Below are 15,586 nucleotides of genomic sequence, written 5' to 3'. Positions count from 1 at the left end.
GAGAAAATAAAGAGCTGTAATTACCCTTTCATTTAATGTTGTGTTATTAGTCAAAATAAGTCAACCTTTGAGTAAAAGGAAGACCAATACATCGCACAGGAAGAAGCCTTGGGCCCAGTCCAACAATCAGCTACCCAATTTAGCTACTGATGACACCAGCCAGCCAGTGTGCCTCTCTCCCTTTCCTCCTCCCTAAGACCCTACAGTCAACCATTCAGCCGCCCCCCTAGCCCCTAGCCTCTAGCCCCCCACCCCGCGACCCCTCCCCTGCGTCCCGTCCCCCTCTGCTGCGACCGAGGTGCTATTGTCTTGTTTCCTGTGGCCATGCAAGTCGCCGTCCAGCCCATGCACACACATACACACTCACATATCAACGCGATGGTGAACATACTCTAACAAGCACGGAAAGCTGCGAGCTGGATGTGATACATTATCCTTTTGTCGATCCTGGCTGGAGGATTTCGGGAAGTTGTGACTTAGCAAGATTAACGGAAATATTTAAATTTTTAAGTAGCTTTTTGCGATGTTCGATTTCTAAAGATAGGGGACTTAAACTTTTCACAGCATCTATGTTTGGAAGTAACCGATGACATCGAGTTCCGCCAACAGTTATGGAATGAAACATCTGATGTAGCCTAGATTTTCTTCATTTGATAAGACACGATAGACCTTTCCGGTTGTATTGAGCTGATAACGCCAGGCGACAACGAGGTGAGCTGTCATCATCACTCAACAAGATAAATCATGTCAAATCTCAGTTTCACCAGAGGTCAGTGTACAATGAGCGTAGCCTATATCGACTGCCTGCCAACAGTGTACTTTGTTACAGTGATATTTCCTAAATGTTGCTAATATGTGTATTTTTCGAACGTAGGCTACTATCCAGTGACTTGATTATTTATGTTGAACTACCTAGGCTATGCAGAAAATATCCAACGGTTATTACAAGACATGATTAGTAGCCAACAGGAAATTATGTGATAACTAACGGGCAGGGCTCATTGTTTTGAAGTATCATGGACAGTTAGTCTTTCTTGGCAGTCTGCTTATCAACTTGAGAATGCCCCCCCCCCCCCCCTCACTCTTCCGCATTGCTTTTCATAAACAGTTAGACAAGTGCCAGTCAACATATTGGCTGTTAATTCTGGACATAATACACAAATACTTGTATACACTTCCCAAACTGGAAAGTTCCTATGGATAAAAAGTGTTTTTGTTTAGGCATATCTCCTATATGTAAGTGACTCATGCTGCAGTTTCCTTCACTCCTCCTTGGCCCAGAGAGTGAGAGAAAGGAACAGCTGGATTAGAGGGGAGGCTGAATCTGATATCTTCAAGCCAGCAGGTCTCTAAAGAATGTTCCCCAAACCGCCTCACTTACCCTCTTTTGCTATGATCAAACTGTGCTGCTCTGCAGCTGTCCAGACAAAGTCCAGGACCTGGGCCCCTACACACTCACTCCCCCGCACTGCACACGTGTGTACACGCGTACACACATACACCAGACACACACACACGTCAATTTACACGTAGGCGTGCATTTGTTTGTACATTCTAAAGAAAGCTAATTTTTCAGTATCATAACATGTAGGAGAACAGTACATTCCGGTGTTGACAGTGACAGTGAGTCCCAAGCTGAGGGTGGTGACCACATGTGTGTTCGCCTGTATTTAAATTTGGTCACAGGAGAAGAATGAGATGATTCTCTGTTTTCAAAACCGTGGCTAGAAAAACAGCTGATTGAGTTGTGTGGTGACAGAATGCTCCAGAAAACATTCACAACCCAAAATGAAGGAGTTTCAGTTCAAATTGAATCCCCCCTATTCTACGCAGTTAGAGCAAGCAATGTTTTGACCACTCCCACTCCCCACCCACACACACAACAAAAATGAAAATTCGTCGTCGTTGGGGTCGTTGACCAAAACAGTTTGGGGTACCTACATCACAAGAGAACTGGTGCAGACAAGGCATTCATATTCTATAGAAGCCAGCTGAATCTGGTACAGGCAGTATCAGGGCCACAGAATACAAAGTCTCCTGTGTTTGTGTGTGTGTGTAAAAGTTTGTGTCACCGTGTTCATTTTTGTGTATGTCTGTGTGTGTGTGTGAGTGTTGCGTGCATGTGTGTGGATGTGAATTTGTGTAAGTTCATGTGCGTCTGTGCATGTGTGAGAGCTGGTACAGGGAGGGTATTGTGAGGAGCAGTGAAGCCTTTTAGAGAGGCGTGTGAAAACGCAGTAAAGATGTCACATGGCAGCTGGCATTGAAACAGACTGATAGACTGCTCACTCCTACAGCCCAGCTTCTGTGCGTTTGAGTTTGTGCGTGTGCACGCGTGTGCGTGTGCACGGCGCGCCGGCCTGTGTGCGTCATTGAGCGTGCATGTCTACATAGACTACATCTGTCTTCAGTTTAACCTCTGTCAGTATGTTGAATGAGACTAAGTTAAGCTCTGCGATAGACCTGTGGTCTGTCCAATCCAGTACCTGTCTATTGGCTGTCGTTGTTTATGACACGAGGAGTCAGAGTTGGAGCAGAAGCCCTCCCTTATCTACGGGGGAATGTTTCTGACCCCGCAGCCCTGGCAGACAGGCTGGCATGTCTCTGGCTCTCCTCAGCCCACCGCCTCGCCCACTCCTACCGATGCCCACACACATACCACACCAGCATGAGAACTGCTTCCCTCTGTGTGTGGAGCACAGTGAACTCACTCAGCCTTTCAGAGACGGGCCCACACACACACATTGTACAGTATAGTTACTCTCTCAGTCATACACCGCACCACAAACCTAGACACCATCTCAGAGAGTCAGGGGTTAAGGCAGGCCTGATGATATCCAGGTGTTGTGTGATATTTGTAAGCAATGTCATATTTATTTACTCATAAGGCCCGCGTGTTAATGGTACTCGAAGGGTTGTTTGATTATTCAAGGCCAACTCATAACCAGTTCAATCGGGTCAAATTTTTGAGAAAGCACTGAAAATGCTTACTCATCCTCTCTCCATTTTTATCCCTACAGGAGCCTTGGAGTGTGTGTGACCGCCGCAATGGCCCGGAAAAGACTCGCCAGGTGGACGGCCCACTGACACCGTACCCCACCCGCTCCACCAGACCAAACCCCGCCCCGCCTGTCCTTCTGACCCGAGGAGAGGGGACGGCCCTCCCCCCCACACGACCCCGCCATGGCCAGCCTGGTGCTCAACGAGACGGGTATGGAGGACTGCGGCATCGACGACTCCTTCAAATACGACCTGTACTCGGTGGTGTACAGCGTGGTGTTCGTGTTGGGACTGGTGACCAACTGCGGCGCCCTCTTCGTCTTCTGCTTCCGTATGAAGCTCCGGAACGAGACCACGCTGTTCATGACCAACCTAGCGCTGTCCGACCTGGTGTTCGTCTTCACCCTCCCCTTCAAGGTGTTCTACAACGTCAACCGCCATTGGCCGTTCGGGGACGGCCTGTGCAAGGTGTCCGGCACGGCCTTCATCACCAACATCTACGGCAGCATGCTGTTCCTCACCTGCATCAGCGTGGACCGCTTCCTCGCCATTGTTTACCCCTTCCGCTCGCGCTCGGTGCGCACACGCCGGAACGCGGCGCTGGTGTGCGCCGCCGTGTGGCTGACCATCGTGGGCGGAGGAATCTCCGTCACGTTCTTCTCCACCATCAACCGGGCGAACAAGGCCACGGCCTGCTTCGAGGGCTTCTCCAAGAGCACCTGGAGGACCTATCTGTCCAAGATCACCATCTTCATCGAGGTGAGCAAGGGAAGGCAGGAGGGAGGGTGGGAGGGATGGAGATGGAAGAAAAAGAGTGGTTATTAGGAAAAAATGGACGGACAGAAGTGTAGACTGTTGGTTGTAGAAAGAGAGATAAAAGTAAAGCTCATGTAGAGAGATTAAATTGCTAATATTGCTCAAAGTAAGGCTATCATTGGACAAACCCAGTAAAAGAAATACAAGCTTCTCTGTGAAAGTCAAAGCCCTGCTCTGGGTTCAGTTTCAGTTTATTTACGAGCGTTGTCCTTCCTGTTCAGATTGTTGGTTTCCTGCTTCCTCTCCTCATCAACCTGGTGTGCTCCTCCATGGTGCTCCGCACACTGCGCCGCCCAGTCACCGTGGCCCACGGCTGCGACAGCAAGCGCCGCGTCCTGCGGATGATCCTGGTCCACCTCGCCATCTTCATCATCTGCTTTGTGCCCTACAACTCCATCCTCTTCCTCTACGCCCTGGTGCGCACCCAGGCTCTCGCCAGCTGCGCCGTGGAGCGTTTTGCCCGCACCCTCTACCCCATCACCCTGTGTCTGGCCACCCTCAACTGCTGCTTGGATCCCGTGGTGTACTACTTCACCTCAGAGAGCTTCCAGAAGAGTCTAACCACGGGGGCCAAGAGTCTGGGTGTGCGTCAGGAGAGCAACCCGCGCAGTGACACGCACCTGAGCAGCGAAGCCGAGACCAACAACCTCAGTACGCTCACCAGGGACACGCGTCGTGACGCAAGCGCGCTGGCCAGCAACGGCAAAGAGACAGGCGTGTCGGAGACCCAGTTCTGACAGCAGGGGGACAGTGTTGAGTCCACAGGAAGTTCTGTTTATGACCCCTTCAAGGAAAGAAGGGGGAAGAGAAAGAGAAAAGGAAAAGGACAAGAGGGTTACTGGAAGAGAGACAGAGAAGACAGGTGACAACGGAAAGAGAATGCAGAAACAGACAAAGGGGATAGGTCGGAACTAATTTTGAGGGACTCGAGGTCTTCACCTTCAACTTGGGCCTCACTTGAGAAACAGGGCGATCAGCAGTTTGGTCCTGGAAGTGATAAACACATAACTGAGCAGATTAGCTAAATTAGCTGAGGTAAATCTTAAAATACGGCATGGGCTTTAGGGATTAACCATAATAGGAGAGGAATGTGTGTATAAGTGTGTGTGTGTGTGTGTACGTGCGAGTGTGACTGAATAGGACAGAATATTGGGGAACCCAGCCTCACATCCCTAGACACTCAGAAAGACTCACACATCTGCATCGTTCTCATGGACCAGAGACTTTGAGACTATTATACTCAGGCTAAACATACAGTACTAAAACATACACAGGTGCATGCACGCACAGACAGACTGATACATACACACACACACACACAAACAAATGCACTGTCATTAAGATCTTTTGAGATTTTGTAACTGTTCCTTAATGAGTGTAGTGCTGTTAAACACTGTTGTAAGTCTGCTGAAACAATGCTGTTGCTGTAGTTGCTGTTGTGTTGTTCTATATAACCTTTAAGCCTGAGACTGTTTAGTGAGGCAAACGGTTCCACTAATGTTGTCCCACAGCAGCTCCTAGACCTGCTGAGTTGACTGGGTTTTGCACTGACTGTCTGTTTGCAGCCTGACTGAGGCCATTAAAACCCTGTTCCAAACTGCTGGCTGGACTGTGTTAATCTCTCCCCCCCCCCTTCCCTTCCTCTCCTGCAGTTGGTACAGTCCATTTTATAAGAGCCCATGAAATCCAGGCCTGGAGTATTGTGGATTCAGGGGTGATAGGCTTGGGTTTAAGGGGTTGTGATAGTTGTCTTAGTTTGTTTTCACCCACTACTTACTGTAAGCTTGTCCAGGGTTCTGGAGGGAAACTCTTGAGCTGCTGGATGGTTCCGGCGCCAAATGCTTATTATGACCGGAGCAATGGCCCATTGTGTGGCTCTGAAAGAGTCCTCTCTGCCTTAATCTGGCCTTAGACTGTAGAGCTACTCTAAGTCTCTTACATACACACATAAATACATCCTTGGGTACACACACATACACACTTTTCACAGGGGTACTTGCACACAAACACTTGACAAAATGTTACATAGCCCAATCTGGTAGGTAACCTTCCCTTGATTAACAAGCAAGTACCGATTGCAGCAAGCACAACTCCTGATGGTGTTTTCAAGTTGAGTGTGAGTACAAGTTCAAGTATAAGTGTGTGTTCAGGTTAAGGACTGGGCTCACTAAGACAAAGACACTTTCACCGTAGACAGGCCTCGGGCGCCGTCTGGGACATTACATGTTGTTGGCCTCTGTTGTTTATCACTTAGCTTCCAGTCTGCCAAACTGAGGCTGCCTTACTCAGCACTGCAAGGCCTGTATGTAATTGAATGTAATCAGGTCACCCTAAATTACATTTCAGCCATCAGTAGGTAATGCAGTGTAATGCATATCAGCAGAGACAGCCTTGGGACAACTAGTAACTGGAAAAACTTGTAAGAACACAGAAGGAGGGGAGAGAGAGAACGAGGAAGAGGAAGGAGGAAAGAAGGAAATGGTTGTCTTTTTTCATGACTTAAAGTGAGATCAGAACTTCAGTCAGCTACCAGCTGCGTACATCTTCTACAGAAGCTACCGCTGGCTCCACCCCCAGGGTTGGTGTTTATCTTGTAATCCCAGCTCTGACACACGAGGCCTCCCTGGCACAGTGATTGGCATGACCATGTGTACAGTCACCTCCTGAAGGGACTCCTTACAGACGGAGCTGGTGGAGGGGGGGGTTGTAGAGGTAGAAACTGTGTGAGAGAAGAGGAGAAAAGAGGGCAGTGGTTATGTGAGTTGAGAGGTGGTGGGGTGGGGAAAGCGGATGGGGGTTGCAGTTCATTAAAATTGATGTCTAACCCAGCATAAAATGTGATTTGTGTCCAAACTTAAATGATATTTTCAACTGGGCTTGAACTGCACATGATAATTTCCTTTACTAAATATACACAATCGTTCATGCAGGGATTCAGGCCAAAGGTTCAAGATCTGTGCACAATCAAATTGTCCTGACCTGCTCTCTGGTGGTAGGTGGCTGGAACTGCAGTGAGGCTGACTGCTCTGTACCAAAACCAACCTGGAGGTGGCACTGTGAATTCCAATTTATCCTGCCTCAAAAACTGTAGAATCACGCTCCTGTCTGCTCTCCAGCACAAATTTCAAAGCATGCAATTGATTTAATGGCCGAGGCTTATTTAAAGTAATCTTGTGACAAAATGTGTAAGTAAGGAAAGTGAATAGATGCTGAAAAGGGCAGATGTGGAGATCTTTGAAAGTAAAATATTGATGACATTTTAACACTTCAATGCAAAAATCAAATGTTTATTTGTTTTTTTTTATAGGCTACTTTCCCTATCAGGATGGATGCCAGTCTGTTTATGTGTGGATGCATATGCTGTTATTGCCCCTGTCATACACCGAAATGTACAACAGGGTTTATTTGTTTACCTGAAGACTATTGCATCTTGCATGCTTTGGCAAGGTTTAGTTTCTGAAAACAGACTTGACATTGTCACATAGTAATGCACTAAAATTAAAAAGGGCTTTTGTTATTGTTATCTTTTTTGAGTATGTTAACACTTCCTTAAAATAATACTGCAGGTTTGAAACCCATAAATAATCAATGACCGTAAACAACAGGACAACCTCTGCCTGGTGATTAGAAAGTTGCACACGTAGCTACATTGATGGTATCAATGTTTTTGCTGAAGATAAAATGAACATCGGTGATGAAACCACAGACACCAACAAACTAAAAAAAGAAAAACAGTTCTTCTTGACATTCTTCCTGCCTCGGCCTAGTTCTAACTTCTCTCTCCGTCTCTCATGTTTTCAGATGTTAAAACAATGTATGTTGCAGAATACATTGAAGATCTCAGTCCCCTGGAATTGCAGCTATTTCTGAGGAACAGCTGAAAGAACATTATGACTTGCGTCTCAGCAGTCTGGAGTGGACTTGATCTCTCTCTCTCTTTATCTGCAGAAATGAACCCAGAAAGCTAAAGCAGGTGAACACACAGTAAGAGCAGAGTGGTGGAGGAAAGGAAAGGAGAAGACAGCAGAGCAGATGGAGCCACATCACAATACTGGGGCAAACCAAGACTGGCCAAGTGTTAGAAGGGGCACCATAAAAACTTAAACCAGGAAAACAGTCAGAAAAATAAACCTACTCTGAGCAGCTGTCCCAATGTTTGCAGACAGTTGGACAAAGACTTCATCAGTAAACAGAGACAGCTCTCTTCATAATGGAGGGAAATTATGATAAAGACAGTTTGAAAAAGGAAGTTACATATTTCATAAGAGGAAGTAGACACACTCCTCTTTTTGGGCGGAGATCCTTTCTATGCAGATGTATTATAGCAAAGCTGCTGAGGAGGCAGATATCTGAGCATCAATGATAACTTTGTTTCTTTGGTTTGGAGCAACGTGTTGGCTTGTAGAATAGAACTGACCGACAGCTTCAGTAGGATCTGCATCTTTCTGAAGAGACATCCCTGCAGATCTTCCCTTGTGATAATGTAGGTAATCTGTCTGTCTGTCTGTCTGTCTGTTTGTATTTATGTCTGTCTGTCTGCCTGTCTGTATCTCTGTCTGTCTGTCTAACAGTTAGATCTTTGCTCTCTCCCTTGGCCTCAACACGCATCCTGTCTGCTGAGACACTCTCTCTCTCTCTCTCTCTCTCTCTCTCTCTCTCTCTCTCTCTCTCTCTCTCTCTCTCTCGCTCTCTCTCTCTCGCTCTCTCTCTCTCGCTCTCTCTCTCTCGCTCTCTCTCTCGCTCTCTCTCGCCCGCTCGATCTCCTTCATGTTGTGGTGCTAGTGCAAAACTGACATAGTTTATGGTCCAAAAACCCTGAGGCAGTCCCGGGCGGAGTGCTATCAGAGCCACTTCCTTTACCCGCGCTCAAGACATTGGTGGACGGAGAACACAGCGCTGCACCAGAAACCTGCAACACCCAACACTGACACCCGCACACAAACCTGCGTGCTGCGTGCCAGGCCGAAAGCAACAAGCCAACTGCACATGCACACAGAGGTTGGTTTGCTTTTTCACCAGTTGTCTGATTGGCATAGATGTGTGTGTACGAGTTCATGCAAAAGCGAAATCAACTTAACGTGTGAGTATATTAATCACAGGTAAATTATGCCGTGGATCTTATTGGTGACACAGAGGACTATCCACTCCAACTCTTAAAGACCTTCAGACCAAAAGACCAAAGGGGATTTTAAGGTAATATATCCAGATACAAACTAAATTTGTTAACTGTGGTGCTAGACACGTAAGATGTTAGAAGTTGTCATACATTCAACGGGGTTGGTAACATAGTATCTTCACAGGAAGGCTAGAAAAACGACATATCAATTATCCCTCTTTACAATAAGAAACATTTGAGAGTTACAACTGTAAGTGTATAACCCAGTGTCAGGAAATAATCTATTTTTCTACACCTTCAGTGTTGCCGTACATTTGGTGCAGGCTGGCCAAGCACATAACGGAGGTTGAAAGACAGTTTTCTTTTGATCATGTTGTTGTGTGTGTGTGGAGATGCATTCTCTCTCTCTCAGTCCCACGCAGACACGTTTAGGGTGCTTGTTGTTCAGTTTCTATTCCCCCATCCTCCATCTCTCTGTTCCTCATGCTTGTTCTCTGTCGGCCACTCCCTCCTTCTCTCGGTCCATTACAGGAAGGGAGTTGGCTAGTGGAGGTTGGAAAACGTTTGTTCAGATGAGGAGATAACTCTCTCTCTCTCCCTCTGTCTTGCATTCTTACCCTCTCTCTCTCTCTCTCTCTCTCTCTCTCTCTCTCTCTCTCTCTCTCTCTCTCTCTCTCTCTCTCTCTCTCTATCTCTCTCTCTCTCTCTCTCTCTCTCTCTCTCTCTCTCTCTCTCTCTCTCTCTCTCTCTCTCTCAGACATTTCCTGCCTAGGCATGGGGGATCCTAGAATGGACAGTCCTAGATTGAAGACTGTGTAGGAATGACAGAACATACACTATGGCAACAAAGTGGTTTAGCACTGAAACAGGCGGGCAGATATACTGGGTTTTCTGGCAAGCTGTACTTTCACACTGTAACCATGAGTCACTGTTCTTCTGCACCTGTAATACGTTGTGTGTTTGATCCCATGTTCATATTCCACTCATATCTGTCCATCTGGCTCTCTGTTCCAGATGCACCTGCCCAGTGTGTATGAGGGTGTGTAAGATGACACGTGATGCTGTAACATTGGGGTTTGTTTAACTCAAGCCCTTAGTGTGTGTGTGGGTGTGTGTGTGTGTGTGTGTGTGAGAGAGAGAGATAGAGTAAGAAAAAAGACAGAGCAAGTATGTACCAGAACGCGTCAGCCTTGAGAGTGGAGCCACTGGCTAACTCCTCCTCACAGTGTACGTATAATCTGAGTGGACGGGAGCACCACATGGACCAGCTGTACACGTACTTTTATCTGGTTCTCTTTGTACCTGGCCTGCTGCTGAATGCCACGGCCCTGTGGGTGCTCTGCACATACATCAGGTACATGCACACGCTCCCTTCCACACACACCCTCACCCACCCGTCCACACACACACACATACACACACACACACGCACGCACACACACACACTGCCTCCTACAACCTGCATGCACACTCACACACAGTCTTTCACACGCACACACATGCAGAAACACCCCTACCACTGACACAACTTCTCACTCCCACACTCACACACACACACACACACAGATACACCTACCTTAAACTTCTGCCTTCCCTCTCCAATCCCACAGAAAGAAGACCAAGGCAGTGATCTTCATGATTAACCTGGCCTTGGCAGACCTGGCCCATATCCTCTCTCTGCCTCTCAGGATCTACTACTACTTCACCCACTCCTGGCCCTTCGGACAGCCCCTCTGCCTGCTTTGCTTCTATCTCAAATACCTCAACATGTATGCCTCCATCTTCTTCCTGGTGAGCAGAGCCAACCACAGGCCTTGGGCAACAGTGATATCAGAGAGGAAACAGGGAGACGGGTAGGGTGACGCAATGGGTCCAAGAGAGACTAAGGCAGAGGGTTCTGATTCTGCATTTTCCTGAGGGAGATTATTACTCGACTTGAATAATGAATGCTCAGGGTTTGGGCAATCATTAAGAGTCAGACAGTAAGCCAGTGATCCATGCAGACAGGCAGGCAGATTGACACACACACACACACACACACACACACACACACAGAACCTTAACTTTACCAAGCGCTCTCCTCCTCCTCTCCCCCAGGTGTGTATCAGCGTGCAGAGGTGTGTGTTCCTGCTGAAGCCCTTCTGTGCCCGCAGGTGGAGGCGGCGCTACGACATGCTCATCAGCGCCAGCGTGTGGCTGGTGGCGGGACTGGGCTGCTCCCCTTTCATCATCATGAGGAGCTCCACCAGCACCAGCCTCGTCCCGAACACCAGCCCCTACTCCACTTCTACGCCTGGCCCTGCAGTCAATTATCAGCCCAATGTCTCCCCCCTGTATACAAGCTTCCATCCCAGCACCAGCCTCAGCCTGACCTCCCTCTCCACCCCCGGCGACACGGCCAGTCCCGGCTGTTTCAAGGACCTACCTACTCGCCAGCTGCCCCTCCCCCTGGCGGCGGCCATGATGTCAGTGGCGGAGCTGTTTGGCTTCCTGCTGCCGCTCCTAGCCGTCAGCTACAGCTCCTACCGCATCGCCCGCTCGCTCCGACAGAAGCAGGACAAGGAGGAACGTGGACAGACCAACCTGGCGGCCCACACCCCCACCACCAGAGCCTCCTCCTTCTCTTCCTCCTCCCGCCAGACGGATGGAGAGAAGCGCCGCGGCCTCCGCATGGTCCTGAGCTGCGCCGCCCTCTTCCTGGTCTGCTTCGCACCCTACCACCTCAACTTCCTGCTCTACCTCATGGTGTCGCAGGGTTTGGTGTCCCACTGCCCCACGCAGAAGGCAGTGCTTCAGTTCCACCCGGTGTCCCTGTGTCTGGCCAGCGTCAGCTGCTGTCTCAACCCCCTCCTCTACTACTTCCTGACTGCAGAGTTTAGGATGCACCTCCGCAGACGCACATCCTCCAACTCCTCCAACCTGCTCTCCTCCCCTCCGTGCTCCTCGCAGCAGCCTCGGCCGAACAGGGAGCGTCTCACGAGCATGGAGAGCGTCTCCTCGTACAGGGAATAGCGGGCCAGGGAGCAGAGGCGCCTCCTCGGTCTGACCGCTGCTCCTTCTGAAGCCCCTCGTGCCACTTAAGGAGGAGCACTTCCTCTCCTCTTCCCGCTCTGCCTCCTCCTCCTCCGTCTCTGCCTCAAATTCAATTCGGTTCAATTCACTCTATTGATCCCAAAGGGAATTCAAGACACTCCTCTTCCGCCCTCCTCCTATTCCTCCTCTACCAGTGATCAGATGAGATGCAGCTTGGTCATGCAGCTGGCGTCCTTGATAATAATGGGATGGAACACGTCACAACACAATGACTTCAGATGAGGAAGTGAGGAGAACTTCCCTGGGTCATGTGACAGTGGATTGTTTATAAACTGACCCTGGAGCGGCCTGACCTTAGCTTGAGTGTGTGTGGAGCCAGAGGAGCTGTTGTTTAAAAAACATTTCCAGTTTCCAGAGGAACTGAATTGGACCCTGCTTTGTAGTGCTGTGTGTGTGTGTGTGTCTGGGTGGCATGAACATTGTACAGTTATGAGTCATCTGAGGTGTCTTTCATATCTAGCACCACAGGCACACCCAGACTAAGATAATCAGGATGCCAACAACTGCTGAGCAATCTCATGAATACACACACAAACTCCAGTTATTTTCAAATCCACTGTAAGCATCATTTGACGTTCTTCACGTCCAGTCCATGGCCTCAACTTAGAGATCATGAATAAACTGCAACAGATAAGCTAGTGTTGAAGGGTCAGTATGAAGCTAGTTTTGTGCTGCAACTACTGTTGCACAACCTTCTAGTTTATAACATGAATAAAAGTCAAGCTTGTTTTAGTTTGAAAGATGAAAACATTCTGTTTGTATATTGTGTGCTGGTCATTCAGAAGTCACCGCTAATGTGATGATGACTTCATGTTCATAGGGGTGTTTAACTTGTAGATAGACTGATGGGTTGTCCTGTCAGAATGAGAGGGATGGATAGCCTGGTTAATCCAATGTGCCCCCTCAAAGGGAGGACAGGTGAGAAGGCAGGGAGGTGTGTGCAGAGAGACTGGATTGTGGGGCTCATCTGACAAAACTGGGTCACTGTGGATCACTGTATGCTACCTAGCCAAAGTATGGACATGAAGACTTTCTACCAGGGAGTCAGTGGGTAGACAGAATGCCAGCGGTGCACCTTAGACTCATGTAAAAAGGAAGTCTATGGCACAGCAACTGATGAAAACAAAGTGAATCATTCACACCATTTTGTTTACCCAACGTTCTGTAAAGTAACAGGAACAGTTTCTTCCACAAACCACAACTAGAACAATAGAAAAAAAGCAACTTGTAGAGAGGAAGCACACCCACAGGGGCAGTGCCAGATCATTTGTGATGCAGGTGCTGATGGGGGGCTATCAGTGAGAGGGAGAACTGCAGTTGCGCTAGCTGCTTGCCAGCTGTTTTTGTTTGTGAGACAAACCAAGGAAAGGACAGTACTTGAACCATGGCCAAGCTAAATGACTACAATAAGCAGGGCATGTGTTGCAACCTGGACACATACATCCTTTTCGAAACTTGGTTGCAGGTCCTTATATAACCTACATTAACTGTTGCTAGTGTATCCAACACCGCCCTTTTTTTCAGTTGCAGACCACATGGTTTCAAGTGGTATTACTTTAAAGGTACAGTTATGAATATTTTTAGCATGCACTGTTCCCAAGATCAATTATTCACAAACCTTTTATACTACTTTGTTTATGCAGTATACACACAATATTTCACAATACACACTTGGTGTTTTTGAACTAGTTTTTGCATGACTTTCACGCAGGTTTTATCCTTTTTTTTTATCCCGTCCAGTTTTATACAGGCTGAAACTGAATCTAAAGACAACTTAAGTGGCTTCAAGTATAACAGAGATGGATGGATGGATGGATAGATAGATGGATAGATGGATGGATAGATGGATGGATAGATACAGTGCCCTCCAAAAGTATTGGAACAGTGAGGCGAATTCCTTTATTTTTGCTGTAGACTGAAAACATTTGGGCTTGACATCAAATAATGAACGTGAGACCAGAGATCAACGTTTCAGCTTTTATTTCCAGGTATTTACATCAGGATCTGATGCACAACTAAGAAAATATCACATTTTGTTTGAATCCACCCATTTGTCATGTGAGCAAAAGTATTGGAACAGATATACTTAAAACATATTTAAGTGAATAAGACTTAATATTTAGTTGCAAATCCTTTGCTTTCAATAACTGCAGCAAGTCTGTGACCCATTGACGTCACCAAACTTTTGCATTCTTCCTTTTTGATGCTTTCCCAGGCTTTCACTGCAGCCTCTTTCAGTTGTTGTTTGTTTTGTGGGGTTCCTCCCTTCAGTCTCCTCTTAAGCAGGTAAAATGCATGCTCTATAGGGTTTAAGTCTGGAGATTGACTTGGCCAGTCTAATACCTTCCATTTCTTGCCCCTGATGAACTCCTTTGTTGTTTTGGCAGTGTGTTTTGGGTCGTTATCTTGCTGCATGATGAAGGCTCTGCCAATCAGTTTGGTTGCATCTTTCCTTAAATTGGCAGACAAAATGTTTCTGTAGACTTCCGAGTTCATTTTGCTGCTGCCATCATGTGTTACATCCTCAATGAAGATTAATGAGCCCGTCCTAGAAGAAGCCATGCAAGCCCAAGCCATGACATTACCTCCACCGTGTTTCACAGATGAGCTTGTGTGTTTGGGATCATGAGCAGTTCCTTTCTTTCTCCAAACTTTAGCCTTTCCATCACTTTGGTAAAAGTTAATCTTTGTCTCATCAGTCCATAAAACTTTGTCCCAGAATTTTTGAGGTTCATCTCTGTACTTTTTGGCAAATTCCAGCCTGGCCTTCCTATTCTTCTTGCTAATGAGTGGTTTGCATCTTCTGGTGTAGCCCTTGTACTTTTGTTCATGAAGTCTTCTGCGAACAGTAGATAGTGATACCTTCACTCCTGCCATCTGGAGGTTGTTGCTGATCTCACTAACAGTTGTTTTAGGGTCTTTCTTTACAGCTCTCACAATGTTTCTGTCATCAACTGCTGATGTTTTCCTTGGTCTACCTGTTCGACGTCTGTTACTTAGTACACCAGTAGTTTTCTTCTTCTTCAGGACATTCCAAATGGTTGTACTGGCTATGGCCAATGTTTCTGCAATGGCTCTGATTGATTTTCCATCTTCTCTAAGACTCACAATTGCTTGTTTTTCACCCAAAGACAGCGCTCCGGTTTTCATGTTGTTTTCACCTCTGAATACAGTCTGCATAGACAAAACCTATCTTACCCAATCTGAACCTGAGTGTAGACATTCAGTGGTATTTATTGATTGAATAATGTATGTAATAGGACACACCTGGGCAACAAAACACACCTGTCAGTCATATGTTCCAATACTTTTGCTCACGTGACAAATGGGTGGGTTCGAACAAAAAGGTGATATTTTCTAATTTGTGCATCAGATCCTGATGTAAATACCTGGAAATAAAAGCTGAAACGTTGATCTCTGGTTTCACATTCATCGTTTGATGTCAAGCCCAAATGTTTTCAGTCTACAGCAAAAATAAAGGAATTGGCCTCACTGTTCCAATACTTTTGGAGGGCACTGTAGTTCTGTTTCAGTTTTCTTGAATAACTTTGACAGATGTCA

General features: G+C 47.1%; 2 protein-coding genes across 6 annotated transcripts; both read left to right on the top strand.

Annotated features, from left to right (window-relative positions):
• Window positions 1-324: 324 nt before the first annotated feature.
• Window positions 325-5,405, top strand: lpar4 (lysophosphatidic acid receptor 4). Of its 2 annotated transcripts, none has more exons than XM_047019138.1 (3): window positions 325-711; window positions 3,021-3,759; window positions 4,038-5,405. In XM_047019138.1, exons 2-3 carry the CDS (start codon window positions 3,184-3,186, stop codon window positions 4,551-4,553), a joined length of 1,092 nt encoding a protein of 363 aa, XP_046875094.1. In that variant the 5' UTR covers window positions 325-711; window positions 3,021-3,183; the 3' UTR covers window positions 4,554-5,405. The 2 variants fall into 2 exon arrangements, with proteins under 2 accessions (XP_046875094.1, XP_046875102.1); XM_047019146.1 differs by having other exon boundaries at window positions 325-769; window positions 4,038-5,404.
• Window positions 5,406-7,645: 2,240 nt separating this feature from the next.
• p2ry10 (P2Y receptor family member 10) lies at window positions 7,646-13,889 on the top strand. Of its 4 annotated transcripts, none has more exons than XM_047021915.1 (6): window positions 7,646-8,299; window positions 8,641-8,814; window positions 8,916-9,009; window positions 9,947-10,286; window positions 10,543-10,723; window positions 11,030-13,889. In XM_047021915.1, exons 4-6 carry the CDS (start codon window positions 10,102-10,104, stop codon window positions 11,942-11,944), a joined length of 1,281 nt encoding a protein of 426 aa, XP_046877871.1. In that variant the 5' UTR covers window positions 7,646-8,299; window positions 8,641-8,814; window positions 8,916-9,009; window positions 9,947-10,101; the 3' UTR covers window positions 11,945-13,889. The 4 variants fall into 4 exon arrangements, with proteins under 4 accessions (XP_046877871.1, XP_046877865.1, XP_046877879.1 ...); XM_047021909.1 differs by having other exon boundaries at window positions 8,599-8,814; XM_047021923.1 differs by lacking the exon at window positions 7,646-8,299 and adding an exon at window positions 9,690-9,747 and having other exon boundaries at window positions 8,306-8,814.
• Window positions 13,890-15,586: the final 1,697 nt, after the last annotated feature.

This window comes from Hypomesus transpacificus, chromosome 1 (genome assembly GCF_021917145.1).
Source record: "Hypomesus transpacificus isolate Combined female chromosome 1, fHypTra1, whole genome shotgun sequence".
NCBI lineage: Eukaryota > Metazoa > Chordata > Actinopteri > Osmeriformes > Osmeridae > Hypomesus > Hypomesus transpacificus.
Note: the sequence above shows the minus strand (reverse complement) of the source record. Positions and strands in the feature narration are given on the sequence as shown.

What these genes read in the sequence shown, in the direction of transcription:
- lpar4 (XM_047019138.1), top strand. Translation starts at nt 3,184, where the DNA reads ATGGCCAGCCTGGTGCTCAACGAGACGGGTATGGAGGACTGCGGCATC. An exon ending in AGATCACCATCTTCATCGAG is followed by an intron (nt 3,760 to 4,037) that starts GTGAGCAAGGGA and finishes CTTCCTGTTCAG; the next exon opens with ATTGTTGGTTTCCTGCTTCC.
- p2ry10 (XM_047021915.1), top strand. Translation starts at nt 10,102, where the DNA reads ATGTACCAGAACGCGTCAGCCTTGAGAGTGGAGCCACTGGCTAACTCC. An exon ending in GTGCTCTGCACATACATCAG is followed by an intron (nt 10,287 to 10,542) that starts GTACATGCACAC and finishes CCAATCCCACAG; the next exon opens with AAAGAAGACCAAGGCAGTGA. An exon ending in ATGCCTCCATCTTCTTCCTG is followed by an intron (nt 10,724 to 11,029) that starts GTGAGCAGAGCC and finishes CCTCTCCCCCAG; the next exon opens with GTGTGTATCAGCGTGCAGAG.